At 42.3% G+C, this 14153-nt stretch overlaps 2 protein-coding genes across 2 annotated transcripts in view; both read right to left on the bottom strand.

Moving 5' to 3' along the window:
• Positions 1-10183, bottom strand: part of SMAD4 (SMAD family member 4) — a 109630-nt gene extending 99447 nt beyond the window's left edge. The window contains exon 1 of the mRNA XM_019815278.3: positions 10060-10183. The gene's annotated coding sequence lies outside the window, so the exon portion shown is untranslated. The remainder of the gene's footprint in view (positions 1-10059) is intronic.
• Positions 267-13764, bottom strand: ELAC1 (elaC ribonuclease Z 1). Its single transcript, XM_003995200.4, has 4 exons — positions 13641-13764; positions 10060-10224; positions 3505-3972; positions 267-1756 (listed from the first exon to the last, which is right to left on the bottom strand). The coding sequence occupies exons 2-4, from the start codon at positions 10214-10216 to the stop codon at positions 1290-1292; spliced, it is 1092 nt and encodes a 363-aa protein (XP_003995249.2). The 5' UTR covers positions 10217-10224; positions 13641-13764; the 3' UTR covers positions 267-1289.
• Between the last annotated feature and the right edge of the window lie 389 nt (positions 13765-14153).

The raw sequence follows: 14153 nt of genomic DNA, 5'->3' as shown, positions 1-14153 counted from the left end.
TTCTGGCACCAAAGACTGGTTTGTTATCACTCAAGCAGTACAGTTTTTAATATATTGATGAGAACTAGAACACCTACAGAGGGACACACAACATAAAGTGTTCCCCAAACTAATGTGATTAGGAAATCCTTCTGAATGAATCTATGCTTGAGACTAGCTTTCCATGTAACCCATTTTGAGAAACACTGTGGCAGATAGAAGGAAGAAGGAAGAAAAGCTAGCTTATTGAAACTGTGCTCAAAGAATTATTAATTAATAGGGACACATAAATTAAACTTCGGTTTAATAGATATCATTTCTTTACCTCCAGATTCATAAGTTCCAGTTCATGGCTCATTTCTGTCAAATAATATTTGATATAACATTCCAATCCCCATACCTTCATGTAGCTAGGTTTTTAATGCTTTCTGCAGAATTTGACTTACCCAGTAGTTCAATTCACATCACTAATTTTGACAAAGTATATTTACATTGGGAGTATAGGTTTTAACTTGCTGTGTATTTCAAAAGGCCTGAGATTTGCATTTTGGGGGGAGATAATTTTTCACTGTACAGGACTCAAATTTTTTAGTATCTAGCATCCCTGGTCCCTACTGACTAAATTCTAGTAGTACCCCTCTCCAGCCCCCGAGTCATTTTGACAAGAAACATCCCCATAATTTCTAAGGGAGTGGTATCACCCCCAGCCGAGACCCACAGGTTTACAGCAAAGCAGAAAGTTCCATAAAACAACGACTGAAGATAAACACCTACCTTGATCCTGCATTCAGTATTCCAGCAAACAAATACAGATTTAATATGCTACCTTCAATCCTGCATGTCCAATGTCTCATTACATTTCTCTGTATTCTGTTAATAATATGAACAGATTCAACAAACTGCCAAAATACCATTTTTAGCCCAAAGGGCCAATCCCTATATACTGTGCCGACAACAGCGATCAACCCGGGCAGAAGCTAAGCCCAGGATTGCATGGGGGTACTGGCTTACACCTGAGGCAGCAGCCACAGAACAAAAAGTATACCTGAACAGGTTATCGTTTTGTCAAATTTGGGCTTTAAGAAGGATGCTGGTTTTTTCTTTTTAAAATGATTTATTATCCAAAAGCTTGCTCCCTGTCACTGCTGAATCAGCTCAGCAATGCAGCTCTACCCTTTTTTAGGGTGGTTAGGACCCAAATAATTTCAGACCAAAACTAGAAGCACAACCTCCAACTACAACAACCAACTTGGCTGTTGGCTCAGGAACATATTCACGGACATGTCAGTATGTATTCCAGAACCCGGGTTTCATTTCTTGATCGGAATGCCAATCACCATAAAGTCTTCTGCTAGAGTCACTTCTTGGAGATCTAACACTGATTCGGCTTGCTTTTTCAGTTCTACAATCCCATCTGTTTCTCCTTCTCTGGCCAAGGCAACTGGCTTGTACCTCTGACTGAAGTGAGTCAGAACTAGCCTCTTTGCTTGGCACAACTTTGCAAATGCTGCTGCCATCTGTGGTGTGCTGTGGCCGTGCTCCTTTGCTTTGTCCATCTGGGCATCATCTAGGGTCGCTTCATGGATCAACAGGTCTGCTTCAAAGCACAGCTTCACTCCTCCGTCACCCACAACCCCAGAACAGTCACCCAAAATGCAGATTTTTCTTCCAACAATAGGCTTTTTTAAGACATCTTGGGGAGAAATTGTAACTCCGTTTTCCAGAACAACAGAAATTCCATTTTTCAGCTTCCCATAGGCAGGACCTGGCGGCACACCTAATGATGGAGGCAGATAACACCACATCATGGGAATGGAATTTATGACTTGTTAAGAGAGTCTGTTTTAACAGCACCAAAATGGAAAAGGCATCCAATTCTTTTCATAATCGTTATAAATATTTTACTACTTGTGGAAAGCTGGAATATTTATACATTTTTAAAAGTTCAGTGTTGGCTATTGATGTTAGTGATGCCCTAGTACTTAAAACATTTCCCAAGCACACATGTCAGATGAGCTTTAAGCTTTTAAGTCCCACTAAGACCTTCTTAGGGTCAAGCTATCAGCTTTGATTCTCGGCTGTGAACAGGAATAACAGTTTTTGAGGCCGCTTTACTTAACAAGCTCATCTTTTGAGTAAATTTAACGAGTCCATTTAAATAATGACAAAGTACCTACAAACTGACTAACTTAATAAAAAAAATTGTTTGAGGGGATTGTTTGGATCACAAGATCAAGGAGAACTTCTGGCAATCATACATAATCTTCTTCGTAGGCAGGGCAGTTCCATGTTTACCAAATTAGGTTTGGTAAAACTTATATTAATTATCTTACGTTAATATAGAACAACACCTGATGATCATCACTCTGAACAATACCTATAAACAAATAGAATGTGTTCGCTAATTCCAGCATACATCATATTTAAAGTTTCCCAATATAATAGTATTTCCACAGCTTTTAGATAATAAAAATACCTTTGGCCTAAGTCACTTTTCCTCATTATTTAGCGTTTTGTTTTAGTTGAGGAGGAAGGAAGAGTTTGCATAAAGAAACAAATCTAGGGGCACCTGGGTGGCTCAGTCGGTTAAGTGTCTGAATTCAGCTCAGGTCATGATCTCAGAGCTTATGAGTTCGAGCCCCATGTTGGGCTCTGTGCTGACAGCTCGGAGCCTGGAGCCTGCTTCAGATTCTGCGTCTCCCTCCCTGTCTCTTTCCCTCCCTGCTCGCACTCTGTCTCTCTCTCTCTCTCTCAAAAACAAGTAAATTTAAAAGAAAAAAGAAACAAATCTACGGAAGATACCCTCATGCTTTTTATAGGGTCTACATGGCCATGACAAGGAAGGTGGTGATGCTGGAGGTATAAAGGACCTGGACACTGCTTCCAGAGAGGTGCTGAAGATCCTCTCATGCTTGATGGCCTGGCAGGGAGGAGGTACACAGCCTCAGATGGGGCCCAAGTCTATCTCTGTATGCTTGTTTCCACCTATGATGAACCCAGGCATGTAAAACAATTGAGACATAGTATTCTGAACATCAAATTAATTTAATCCAGGTTGAATGAGTAGGCAAAGTTGATAAAGAAAGAAAATCCTGAAACAAAGAAAAGTAGCTGGTTGCAGTTGCAAGGTTAAGAACTCTGGCAAAAATTCTCAGGCCAAAGATGTCACTGAAAGCATATTTCAAAAGGAAGACATGAAAAAATAAAAGCCTAGACCTAGGACAACAACAACCACCCTCCCAAGCAAGATAGCATTAGCTGAAGATAAGAGAGACTAAAAATGTGGATCCAGGGAGCTGAAGAGAAAAGGATTCAAGTATATATTTGGATTTTGGTCTGAATAGCATCTTTTGCCCTCAAGAATTTCCCTTAATAAGCAGACTTTGGGCAAAAGAAATAAGTGGAGAAATGTCAGTTTCGGGCCTGGGAGAAAGGAAAGGAAGGTTATTATGACACTTCTAACAGCTTCAGCTAACAACAGCTCAACTGATAAGAAGAAAAAGAAGAAGAAAGAAAACCACTTACCGAGGTCTTTCAGTTTCTGTGCATTGAGTTTACCTGGTCGTTTCTTCTCTACGACTGAAAACCCAAAGGAGGGAATTCGGTGAAAGAGGCGAAATGCTTTTACAACAAACTGTTCATCATCAACCAGAAGGTATGAGTTTTCTTCTGAGTCTAGTAGGATAGTTCTTCCTTGTCCCTCTTTGGGAAGACTGTCTGTTTTATTCACGTGCATAAATTCTTTTAGTTCTTCTGTTGGACACTGATCTGCTGTAGGCACCAGCTCATGGACCACGTAAGGGAAGACCAGCTCTGTGTGAGAGAGTTCCATGGTTCTCCAGATAAAGTCCCGAAGCCCGGCAGGGCCATAGATTTCAATAGGCTGTTTGGTAACCACAGAGCCACTCTGCAGGCTGATTGTGCAGAGGAGGCCAGGAAGGCCAAAGAAATGGTCTCCATGAAGATGTGTGATGAAAATCTTGGTAATTCTCCCTTTTGATTGAGGCAGAGAAAAAAATTTGGGAGTTTTTCCAGAAATAAAAACCTATACAAAGCTACTTGAAACATGTGTAACAACTTACATAGAAAGCAGCAAAATGAATTTAGAATTCTATTTATTACCATAAACGTATTTCTTTATATTTTTCTACATGATTTCAGAAGCAAGACAGGCTTTATGTTTTAACAAGATCTAGATGTAACTTTTTTCATAAAGCATCTTCAATTTACATAGTATTGCAGTTTTAAGAGTATTTTCCTACATATCTTCTTACAGAAAGAAAGGAAATAGAAAAAGAAAAGGGAAGAAAAGGGAAACAAAGAGTGTGATAGCAAAGCAAAGCAAAGCGAAGCGAAGCGAAGCAAAGCAAAGCAAAGCAAAGCAAAGCAAAGCAAAGCAAAGCGAAGCGAAGCGAAGCGAAGCGAAGCGAAGCGAAGCGAAGCGAAGCAAAGCAAAGCAAAGCAAAGCAAAGGGAAACAGGGGCACCTGAGTGGCTCAGTTGGTTAAGCGTCTGACTTCAGCTCAGGTCATGATCTCATAGTCCGTGGATTCGAGCCCCGTGTCAGGCTCTGTGCTGACAGCTCAGACCATGGAGCCTGCTTCAGATTCTATGTCTCCCTCTCTCTCTGCCCCTCCCCCACTCATGCTTTGTCTGTCTCTGAAAAATGAATAAACCTCAAAAAAAATTTAAAAGACAGACAGAAAGCCAGAAAGCAAGCAAGCAAGCAAGAAAAGGGACACAAAAAGTGTACCAAAATAGTTCACTTAAACTAGATAGGCCTCAAACGTCAAAAGCATCTGACAGTTACAGTGCCCTCTACTGTTCCCTCTGAGAATAAAAAATACATACCTCCAGCAAAACAAATGTTCCCCAGGCTCCAACTGGACCAATGCCTGAACCCAAAACTGCCGTGTAAGGACCCTCTGCACTGGACAGAGATGAATTAACCAAGACAGAGCCTGCCTGTCTGAGTGAGGTTGAAGGGGGAGGAGGAAAAAGAAGCTGATGAAACAGGAGGGGGAAAGGAGGACACAGGAGAGGAAAGCGGTGAAGAACCCAGAGGGAAGGTGGGCAATAGGTGCTAGAATGTAGATCAGAGGGCAGATCTCCTATGGTATTATGTCAACGTACATGTGCCCATGCCTTCTTTTCAACGTGAGCTAACACAATGGCTTTTTCAGTACATATTGGCTTAGGTCGTAACTTGAATTCATCAATGGTAAACTGAATCTACTGCTGGTATGTGGCATGATGCCACATTAGCATTTCTCTGAGATGCGCCACAAGGCATTTTAAAAGTAACAATCCCAATTAACACAATTTTAGTATAACAGAGGCTTCTGCTCCTAGCTCATGGCCCATCTATTTCAAGTATTTGATACCATAAAAGAACAGGAATAGTTTATTGTAATGTGATTTATCCTGTGACATCAAGGCGAAAGTGTTCTCCAAGTAAGTCTTTCCTGAGTTAATACATCAAACCCAGGCCCCATGGCAGAGAACAACAGTTGGGCAGAGGCTGATCTGAGATCTGGAGAACCCTGAGGCACTCCAGAAGTATCCTCAGTATGCTCCTTTTTGTTTTCTCTTTTTAGTCCCTGTTGTTGCTGTCTTTTGACTTCTTGGAACCCATTCATCACCCCCCTTCCTGCTGTCCGAGCTGCCAAGACACACATAAGTGTGACCTGAGGCCTCTGCAGACAAAAGAACTAGATAACTAGAATGGCTATTGAGTCATGATCTCCACGTTGACCTTAAAACTGCCAAGTGAGACTTTTTGGGCCCTCTCCCTATCTGGTGTAAAACAAAGCCAAAACTGAACACCAAAACAATCTGTGAGTCCAAAGCAAGTGAGACAAATTAAGTAAGTCAAAATTGCTTCCCACAGTTATCACAGGTTCAGGGAAGACAAACATTTCATTTCAAGAAACTTGATTTCAGAAGGAGAAGGAATAGCAACCTCAATTATCAAATTTAGGGGATGCTATCAAATGAAGAAAGCAAAGTGCATGAATTTCCTTTCACTTGCGAACAAGAAAATTACAGGGGAATATGCCATCCATAGAGAAGTGGAATTCTAAGGATCCCCTAAGTGATGACACAGTTATACTTACTGCCATAGGAAAATATCTGCAATATATTATTGTTCAGTTGAAAAAAAAAAAGCAGGTTACACCTAACATGATACTGTTTATGCAAAATTGTACACACACACACACACACACACACACACACACACACACCAAATATACCTATACCTTTAACATATATACATCTATAAAATATTTACCTATAAGGGGGATTTTAGGCTTTTTTAATCTTTTTCTGCTTTGTTTGAATTTTTACAATGAGAATGTACACTTTTTAAAATGTCTTTATTTATTTACTTAAGTAACCTCTACACCAAGCGTGGGGCTCGAACTCATGACCCCGAGATCAAGAAGTTGCATGTTCCTCTCAGTGAGCCAGCTAGGTGCTCCCTAAGTATACTTTTTATAAACATTTTTTCATCATACTTTTGTAATACTTTTTATAATCATTAAAAAAAATTGTTTAACGTTTATTTATTATTGAGAGACAGACACAGAGCGTGAGCAGGGGAGGGGTAGAGAGAAGGGGAGACATAGAATCTGAAGTAGGCTCCAGGCTCTGAGCTGTCAGCACAGAGCCCGACGTGGGTCTCGAACTCACAAACTGCGAGATCATGACCTGAGCCGAAGTCTGTCGCTTAACCAACTGAGCCACCCAGGCGCCCCCTTTTCATAATCATTTTTAAGGGAAAAAGAAGAAAAGCTTAAGCTCACTCTTTAAAATTATGAAAGAAATAAGACATGACAAACCTATTACTTGTTAATCAGATGCTTGCACATTAGGGCCAAGGAAGCTTAAAAGAAGTGTGTTTAGATAAACAGAGAGCACTTCCTTACAAAACTCATAAGTGGAGGAGTATAAGCTGACAGGGTTTCAATGAATCAAATAACAGGTCCTCATTGGGTTGAGAGTAACCGAGATGAATTGAGGGTGCTGCATTCCAGTTTGAGACTGAGGGCTTTTGAAATGCTAAAGAGTCATAGATAATATTCTAGGATTACCATCTCACCCTCCTCTCTGAAGCCAGTAATCTTTCTAGCCAATACGAATTTAGTAAACTAAAGATTCCCTTAGACTTTATTTATTTTTTATGAGGCTTAGCTTTGCAAAATGTTTACTTAAAACATATATAAAATAGCTACAAAATATAAAATATTAGAGAAAGGTACTATAACAGATAGACGTGAGGTGGTACCCATGGCCCCTGGCTCCTGATATTCATATCCTTTCACAATTTCTTCTCCTTGAGTGTAGGTGGGACTTGCAAACTGTTTCTAACCAGTAAAATATGGCACAGGGATGCAGTGTGATTATGGTGATTATGTTATAAGACTCCACCTTGCTAGCAGACTTGCTCTGGAGTTTCTTTGCCCTTGGATGGCAGTAAGGAATCGAGCTACCACAAAGGAGAAACTCACATGATCAGGAACTGGAGGAGACCTCTAGGGGCTGAGGCAGCCTTAGTCCTGCCAACAACCTATGTGAGCTCTGAAGCAGATTCTTCCCCAGATGAGCCTCTGATGAGACCTCAGCCCCAGCCAAATACAGAATGCAACCCAGTGAGACCTTGACGCAGAGAAGCCAGCCAACCCAGGCCCAAACTCCCTGACCCACAGAAACTATGAGACAATAAAAGCAGTAAGACACTAAATTTGTAATCTGTGATACAGCATTGGTAACTGACACAGGTATTAAATAAAAAGTAACGACTAATCCCCACACCCACACCTCTAGTACCCACACTTAACAGTTTCTTGTTTCTGTTTTAATCATCCCACCACCTCAACCCCTACTCTCTAAAATGGGGTATTACTGCCTCCACGCCAGCCTGCTCCTCCCTGAGAGTTCTCATGAAAGGAACCTCTGTGTGACCCAAGGGAAATAAAGTATAGTACCTGCTATACTAAGACCTCAGGGTCTTAGGCTGAACTGTGTACACCTGAAGGCCACGAGTCCTAAGTGAAATGCATTAGTTCCTTCCTCCAACAGCTCCTTTCCTGTCTCCCTGTTTAGGTCTCAGACACCATCCTTGTAACTTGGAATAATCCTTCACTTCTTCACATCCTAGACATTCAGTCAGTCACCCACTCCCTGCTAGGTCTACAAGTATTTCTTAAATTGAGTCTCATCTTCATCCCTATCCCTACACCCTCATCCTCTCTCTCTTCTCTCAGATGAATGCAACTGCCTTAACACTGGTCTCTCCCAGTACATCTGCCACGAGAAAACTCTGTCCCTAACACATAAATCAGACCATATCATTCCCCTTCTTAAAAACTTTTAATGGTTCCTTACTGCCAACAGAATAAGAAGGTCCAAATACCTTAGCAAACCACAGAGAACTTCATAATCTGCCCTCACTTTTTCAGCATTTTTACCTCTCATTTATCCTGGCCAAACATGTCACTTCTCTCCTAGAAACTCGATTACTTCTTGATCACTTTTTCTGTTCCTTGAAAGTCCATCCCTGCTTTTCTCCCCAGAGAAACTTCTAATCATCACTTAGATCCTAGCTGTACTATTACCATCTCTGGGATGCTTTCTCTGAACACACAGTTAACGTCCCCTTTGTGCTCCAAAAGTATTTAGAAAACAGATCCATTATTCTCTTTATCACATTACATTATGACTACTTACACATCAGTTCCCACCACTAGACTAAGAGATCCCTGGACGCTAGAACTAACTTTCTTATAGCCATCAATGCCACACACTGTGATGAATCAGAGGAATAATTTCAATAACTTCCAGTTAACAAGATGCAGTGAGAGGAACCATACTAAGTGCTGAACACCTTATTCATGCGTTAACTGATCAGATATTTACTAGGCATCTACTAAGGATATAAATGATCCTTGGGCTTACTTTATCATACAGGGAAAATACAGCAAACACAGAAACAACTATTTAAATAACAATTTTAGATATTGATGCTAAGAAGTCAATAAAAATAGCACAAAGCAGTAAAATGCCTGAGAAGAACGAGGAATTACTGAACTCCAGGGGTTCAGGGAAAGTCTCTGAGGAGATGGCATCTGAGCTAAGCTTTAACTGATGAGAAAGAAACAACCACACAGAAAGGGGATTATTTTACGTAATTTTTACAACACCCCTTTTAAGCTGACTTGAGTTGAGTTTCTATCCACGTTTTAAGATAAGGGGCTCAGTCGGTTAAGTTTCAGACTTCGGCTCAGGTCATGATCTTGTAGCATGTGAGTTCGAGGCCCATGTCGGGCTCTATGCTGACAGCTCAGAGCCTGGAGCCTGCTTCAGATTCTATGTCTCCCTCTCTCTGTGCCCCTCCTTTGCTCATGCGTGTTGTCTCTCTCTCTCTTTCTCTCTCAAAAATACATAACATTAAAAAAAAAAAAAGATAAGGAAAATAAGCCTTAAGTTTGTTGATCTGCTAAGGCCAAAAGCCAAGACACTGCTGGGACTGCAACCCAGGTTGGTCTGACTCTAGGCCAAGGCTTTGCGCCACTGTACTCCTCAGTCTCCCTGGTGCTGGGCCTTTGCATGTTCATCTCCCCAGCCCAGCAAATCCCTCTACCTCCTTCAACGACTCACAGGTCACCTTCTGTGAGAGGCCTACCCTGATAACCTCACATGAAAAAGAACACCTCACTCTTCTGAATGTCTATTACTCTTTGTATCTTCTCGTGATACTGACAACCATCTCCTGGTGGAATCATGTACACTGTTCCTTTGCTTGCATAGTATCCATCTAATATGCCTCATGTATCCCAACCCATCCTCCACCCCCTAACCCTATATAAATCCTTGCTCTCAACATTTACAGTACAAACAAGTAGATAAAGTTCAGTGGGGGAGGCTGGATGCCTGAGGGTCTTCCAAACCTTGCCAGGGCTCTAGCACTGAAGTGGGATGCAACTGTGAGGGCTGTTTCTGAGCAAAAGCCTCAAGGAGAGCCAAGAAAATGAAGCAGAGTAAGAGATAGTCTTGGTGAGAGAGTTGAATGCACACTAACCTGCTTTAAGTTGGCTTTTCATCAGCTGTGTCTGAGTTCCCTCCCCACAGTCAAAGAGCCAGCACTCGCCCTCACACCGAAGGACCAGAGCAGAGGCACCCCGGGTTGGGGATGGGTATGCTGCACCCGTACCCAGAAATGTCACATCCATAGACATCTTCCACCCTACAATGAAAAGATTACCCAGGGATTATTACACATCACTGCTCGATATCACCAAAAACAGGTCGTTGTGAGATTTACTGTTCATTTATCTTTTCGTTATTCAGAAGACAGTGGGTTCTTATACAGAAATCCCAAGTAAGATTTGAATAACTCTTAGTGAGTTAAAACCACAAGTTACCAAACCTTGGATGGCTGCTCACACGTACAAAAACAAACAAGTTAAAAAACTGCCAGATCCAGTCAATTAAAAACTGTAATCGAATCCCAACTATGTAATGTTCTGGAAAAGGTAAAACTATGAAGACAGTAAAAGACCAGTGGTTGAGAGTGGTTTGGGGGGGAAGGAGGGAAGAATGAATAGGTAGAACACAGGGGGAAATGGGTATTCTCATATGTTACTACTGGCAGAGGTGTAAACTGCTTTTATGTTTGGGAGCGCAATTTGGCAATATATATTACCAATAATAATGATGCTATTAACAGTACATTTTAACTCAGCCACCCTATTTTGGGGAATCGACCCTATAGAAATAAAGGACCTATGTACAATGTTTCTGGTGGTACTTTTAAGGTGGCTAAAATTTGGACACGGTCTGAATATATTTCACCAGGACAATGACTGAATATTTTACTGTACATTCCTACCATCAACTATTTATTCTGCAGTTAAGTCAGCTCTGTAACTCTTGTCCTGGAGGGACGACAATGAGAAAAGTTACAGATTTTTACAACATCATTTTTACAACAATGCCCCAAACCTCTGCATTTATATGAGAGAGAAAGTCTGTGTGTAAGGATACACAGCATATTGTTAACATTGGTTATCTCAGGAGTGATTAAAATGGTGATGGTGGGGAGTGGTCATTAAGTTTTCTTTTAAATCTTTGGATTGGTTTTCATTGCAATGAGCAGCATCTGATGACTCTATTTTCAATGTTTATTTCATTTATTTAATACTGATTATTAAAAAGAAATGGGTCACAAGGCCGAACATACTTTTCTAACTACACATCACCGAATCTTCCTTTCCGTTTGGGGACACAGTCAGCCCTCCCAACCCCCCCCCGCCCCCCCCACCTCACCCACACAGATGGTACATCTCTCCAATTCATGCACAGGCTTTAGGTTATGCTACTGTCCCTTCCATGTGTTACTCCACACTTCTACTTCCAAAATCAAGCATTCCTCTGATAATTAGGTAATTTGCAGAGGCTTTCCTGTTGGATTGCAGTTTGCAACAGAGATGGGAATAACACAATATAGAAAGTCAAACATTTTAAAAGCTAATAAATGCAGAAGGAATAATAAAATATAATCACTCTGCAATCCCTAACAAATAATGGATCTAGGCCAATGGTACAGAACTCAAGAGCATATTAGAATCACCTGGAGAGCTTTTAAGACATATCAATAATTGGGTTCCATCCCAGAACAATTAAAAAGGAAATTCTGCAAGTGAGACATGTGTTTTAGTATTTTAAAAAAAAATTCTTCCCCTGTGATTCTAATGTGCAGTCTGGTTGAGAATCACTTAGTGAAAGGCTCATGGAGAACTATAATGGATGGATCAGGCTGACCTGAATTCACTGGCCAATTAGCCAAACTTAACAAAATAAAATTTTATTTTGAAAAATTTCAAACACATAGAAAAGTAGAGAGATTAGTATAATGCATTACCACATGACCATCACCAAGCTTCAACAAGTATCAACTCATGGCCAATCTTGGTTTATATTCACCACCCACATTCATATCCAAGAATATTTCATAAGTATTTATCCAAGAATGCTTGTTTACATGGTATTGGGTACTCCCATCAGGAAGCACATGCTGTCTGAATGTCTCTCTTCCTGATGTTTAACAACCACTAATCATTGCCTGGGTTATTTCACTAGAGGTTGCCAAAAGGTGACATTCTCTCATTCCTTCTGAAGTTATTAGTTGGCATCCTTCTGTAAATCTCTGGCCAATTATTTAGTTACCCTGCAGTGCGATTTGTACAGAAAAGGCCCACTGACCAATCTTAACACCACAAAGAGAAACAAGACCTTATGTAACTCCTGGTGGGCTGCAATAGGAGGTACACAATAACACTATGAGGTTTTCTTGCCAAAAAGTAGGACCTGAAATCTGAAAAAGCCTGTAACCTAAATACCAGTTTATTAAAGGACAACACAGGAATGGAAGAAGCAAAATCCAGTACGTAGGAAATGTTACAAATGAATAGGTTGCTTCAACAAGTAAAATACAGAGGAAAAAAAATAAAGAGGGATGGCATAAGGAGATTAAATGAAATATAAGAGATGTCAACCAAATGTCATGTGTAGCTTGTTTGGATCTGGATTTGGGCAGAATGAAAAAGAGAACTGGGAGAAAAAAGAGACAACTGGGGAAATGTAAACACTGACTGGATAGATGGTAACATGAAATGCTTATTAAATTGATATTTTAAAAAGGAATTATTATGTTTTATAAACGCAAACAAGTATTTAATAGACAAAACGGAACATTCAGATTTGCTTTCAAATTAAGCTCGTGAGGTGAGCATAAGAGTCACCCAACAGAGTTGGGAATTCGGTACAGTATCTTGTTTCAATGTGTGGAAGTTTCCACAATAAAAAGTTAAAAAATGAGCCAAATGATCAAAACCCACCCAGTAGGTCGGAAAGTAATCAGAAATTACTTTATTTACAATGGTTCATGTTTTGTGGCATGCACCATTCTATGCACCAGGAATTCAATGTGACCAGACCGGATTTGGTCCCTGTCTTCTTGAACATAAAACCAGCCACTTGCTTTCTCATGGCTATGATCCACCTTGGACCAAGTGCACATTCCAGTGGAGAGCACAGCACACGACCACAGTACTGTCACCTGACACTCCCGGCCAGTGGTTCTCGTCCGGGCAGGATATCCCAATCACCTGGTGATTCTGGGGACTCAGCATTGGGAAGGCTTCCCAAACGATTCTAAAGGCTGCCGGGTTGAGAACCAGTTTCCATACAGGCAGCGCCAACCCTGCAATCACCCTGTGATCTAGGGAGGGCGCATACTGCCTTCCTCCATTTTGGAAATGAAAGAACCGTGGCCCGGAGACAAATAGATGCCAACGCCGAGTCAGGGCCACAGGCCAGGTCTCCGACCACCAGCGAGCCCAGGCTCGCCCTCAAATCAATGTCAATTTCCCAAAGGAGGGGTGGGCGGGGGCTCCCGCCTTGGGGGGGGGGGGCGTGGAGGACAGACTAGGCGCGTCCTCGTTCCCGGGCGCTCCCCGGGCCTGGGTCCTCCATTCCGGCCCGGCCCTCGAGTCCGGAGGAAGCGCGCCCGCCCGCGCGGCTCGGCCCACAAGGCGAACGCGGACAGACGGCGGCGCAGACCCTGGCCCGCCCCTCTCCGGCGCTCCCCGTCCCACTCACCCACTACCCGAGGCCCGCGGCAGGAGCCGAGGGAGGCGCAGGCCCGCGGCAAGGCCCAGCCGTCCACCGGGCGGCGCCGGCGCGGGCGGAAGTGCCCCGCGGGCTGTGGCCGCGTGTGGCCGCTCTAGGATGCGCCGGAGGTCCGCGCTCGGTGGTGCCGGGCCTGGCCTGGCCGGGCCGCGTGGGTGGGCTCCGCACCGATGGTAGGCGCCCTCTAGGTCCGCGTGGGTACCCGTCGGCCTTCATTCGTCCGCACAATTCTCTGGGTAAAGGTGGTAGCGGTCACCACAGCGCCCAAAGGAGAAACATGTAACGTTTTCCAGCGTGCTCCCAGATGAGTGTTGTCCCTAATGCTTTGTTGCTGCATATGTTTGTGTAATTTCTAGTCTTGCGCTGTAATAAATCTTTCTTTTAATCACTAAATCTAAACGTTTAAGCCTACGATGCCTTAAGAGAAAGCAATGTGCCTTTGAATCAGAGTTCATAGCAGCATTACTATAGATCCTGAGAGCT

The sequence above is a fragment of the Felis catus genome, chromosome D3 (genome assembly GCF_018350175.1).
Source record: "Felis catus isolate Fca126 chromosome D3, F.catus_Fca126_mat1.0, whole genome shotgun sequence".
Lineage (NCBI taxonomy): Eukaryota > Metazoa > Chordata > Mammalia > Carnivora > Felidae > Felis > Felis catus.
Note: the sequence above shows the minus strand (reverse complement) of the source record. Positions and strands in the feature narration are given on the sequence as shown.

What these genes read in the sequence shown, in the direction of transcription:
- ELAC1 (XM_003995200.4), bottom strand. Translation starts at nt 10,216, where the DNA reads ATGTCTATGGATGTGACATTTCTGGGTACGGGTGCAGCATACCCATCC. An exon ending in GAAAAGCCAACTTAAAGCAG is followed by an intron (nt 3,973 to 10,059) that starts GTTAGTGTGCAT and finishes CTCAATCAAAAG; the next exon opens with GGAGAATTACCAAGATTTTC. An exon ending in ACAGAAACTGAAAGACCTCG is followed by an intron (nt 1,757 to 3,504) that starts GTAAGTGGTTTT and finishes CTCCATCATTAG; the next exon opens with GTGTGCCGCCAGGTCCTGCC.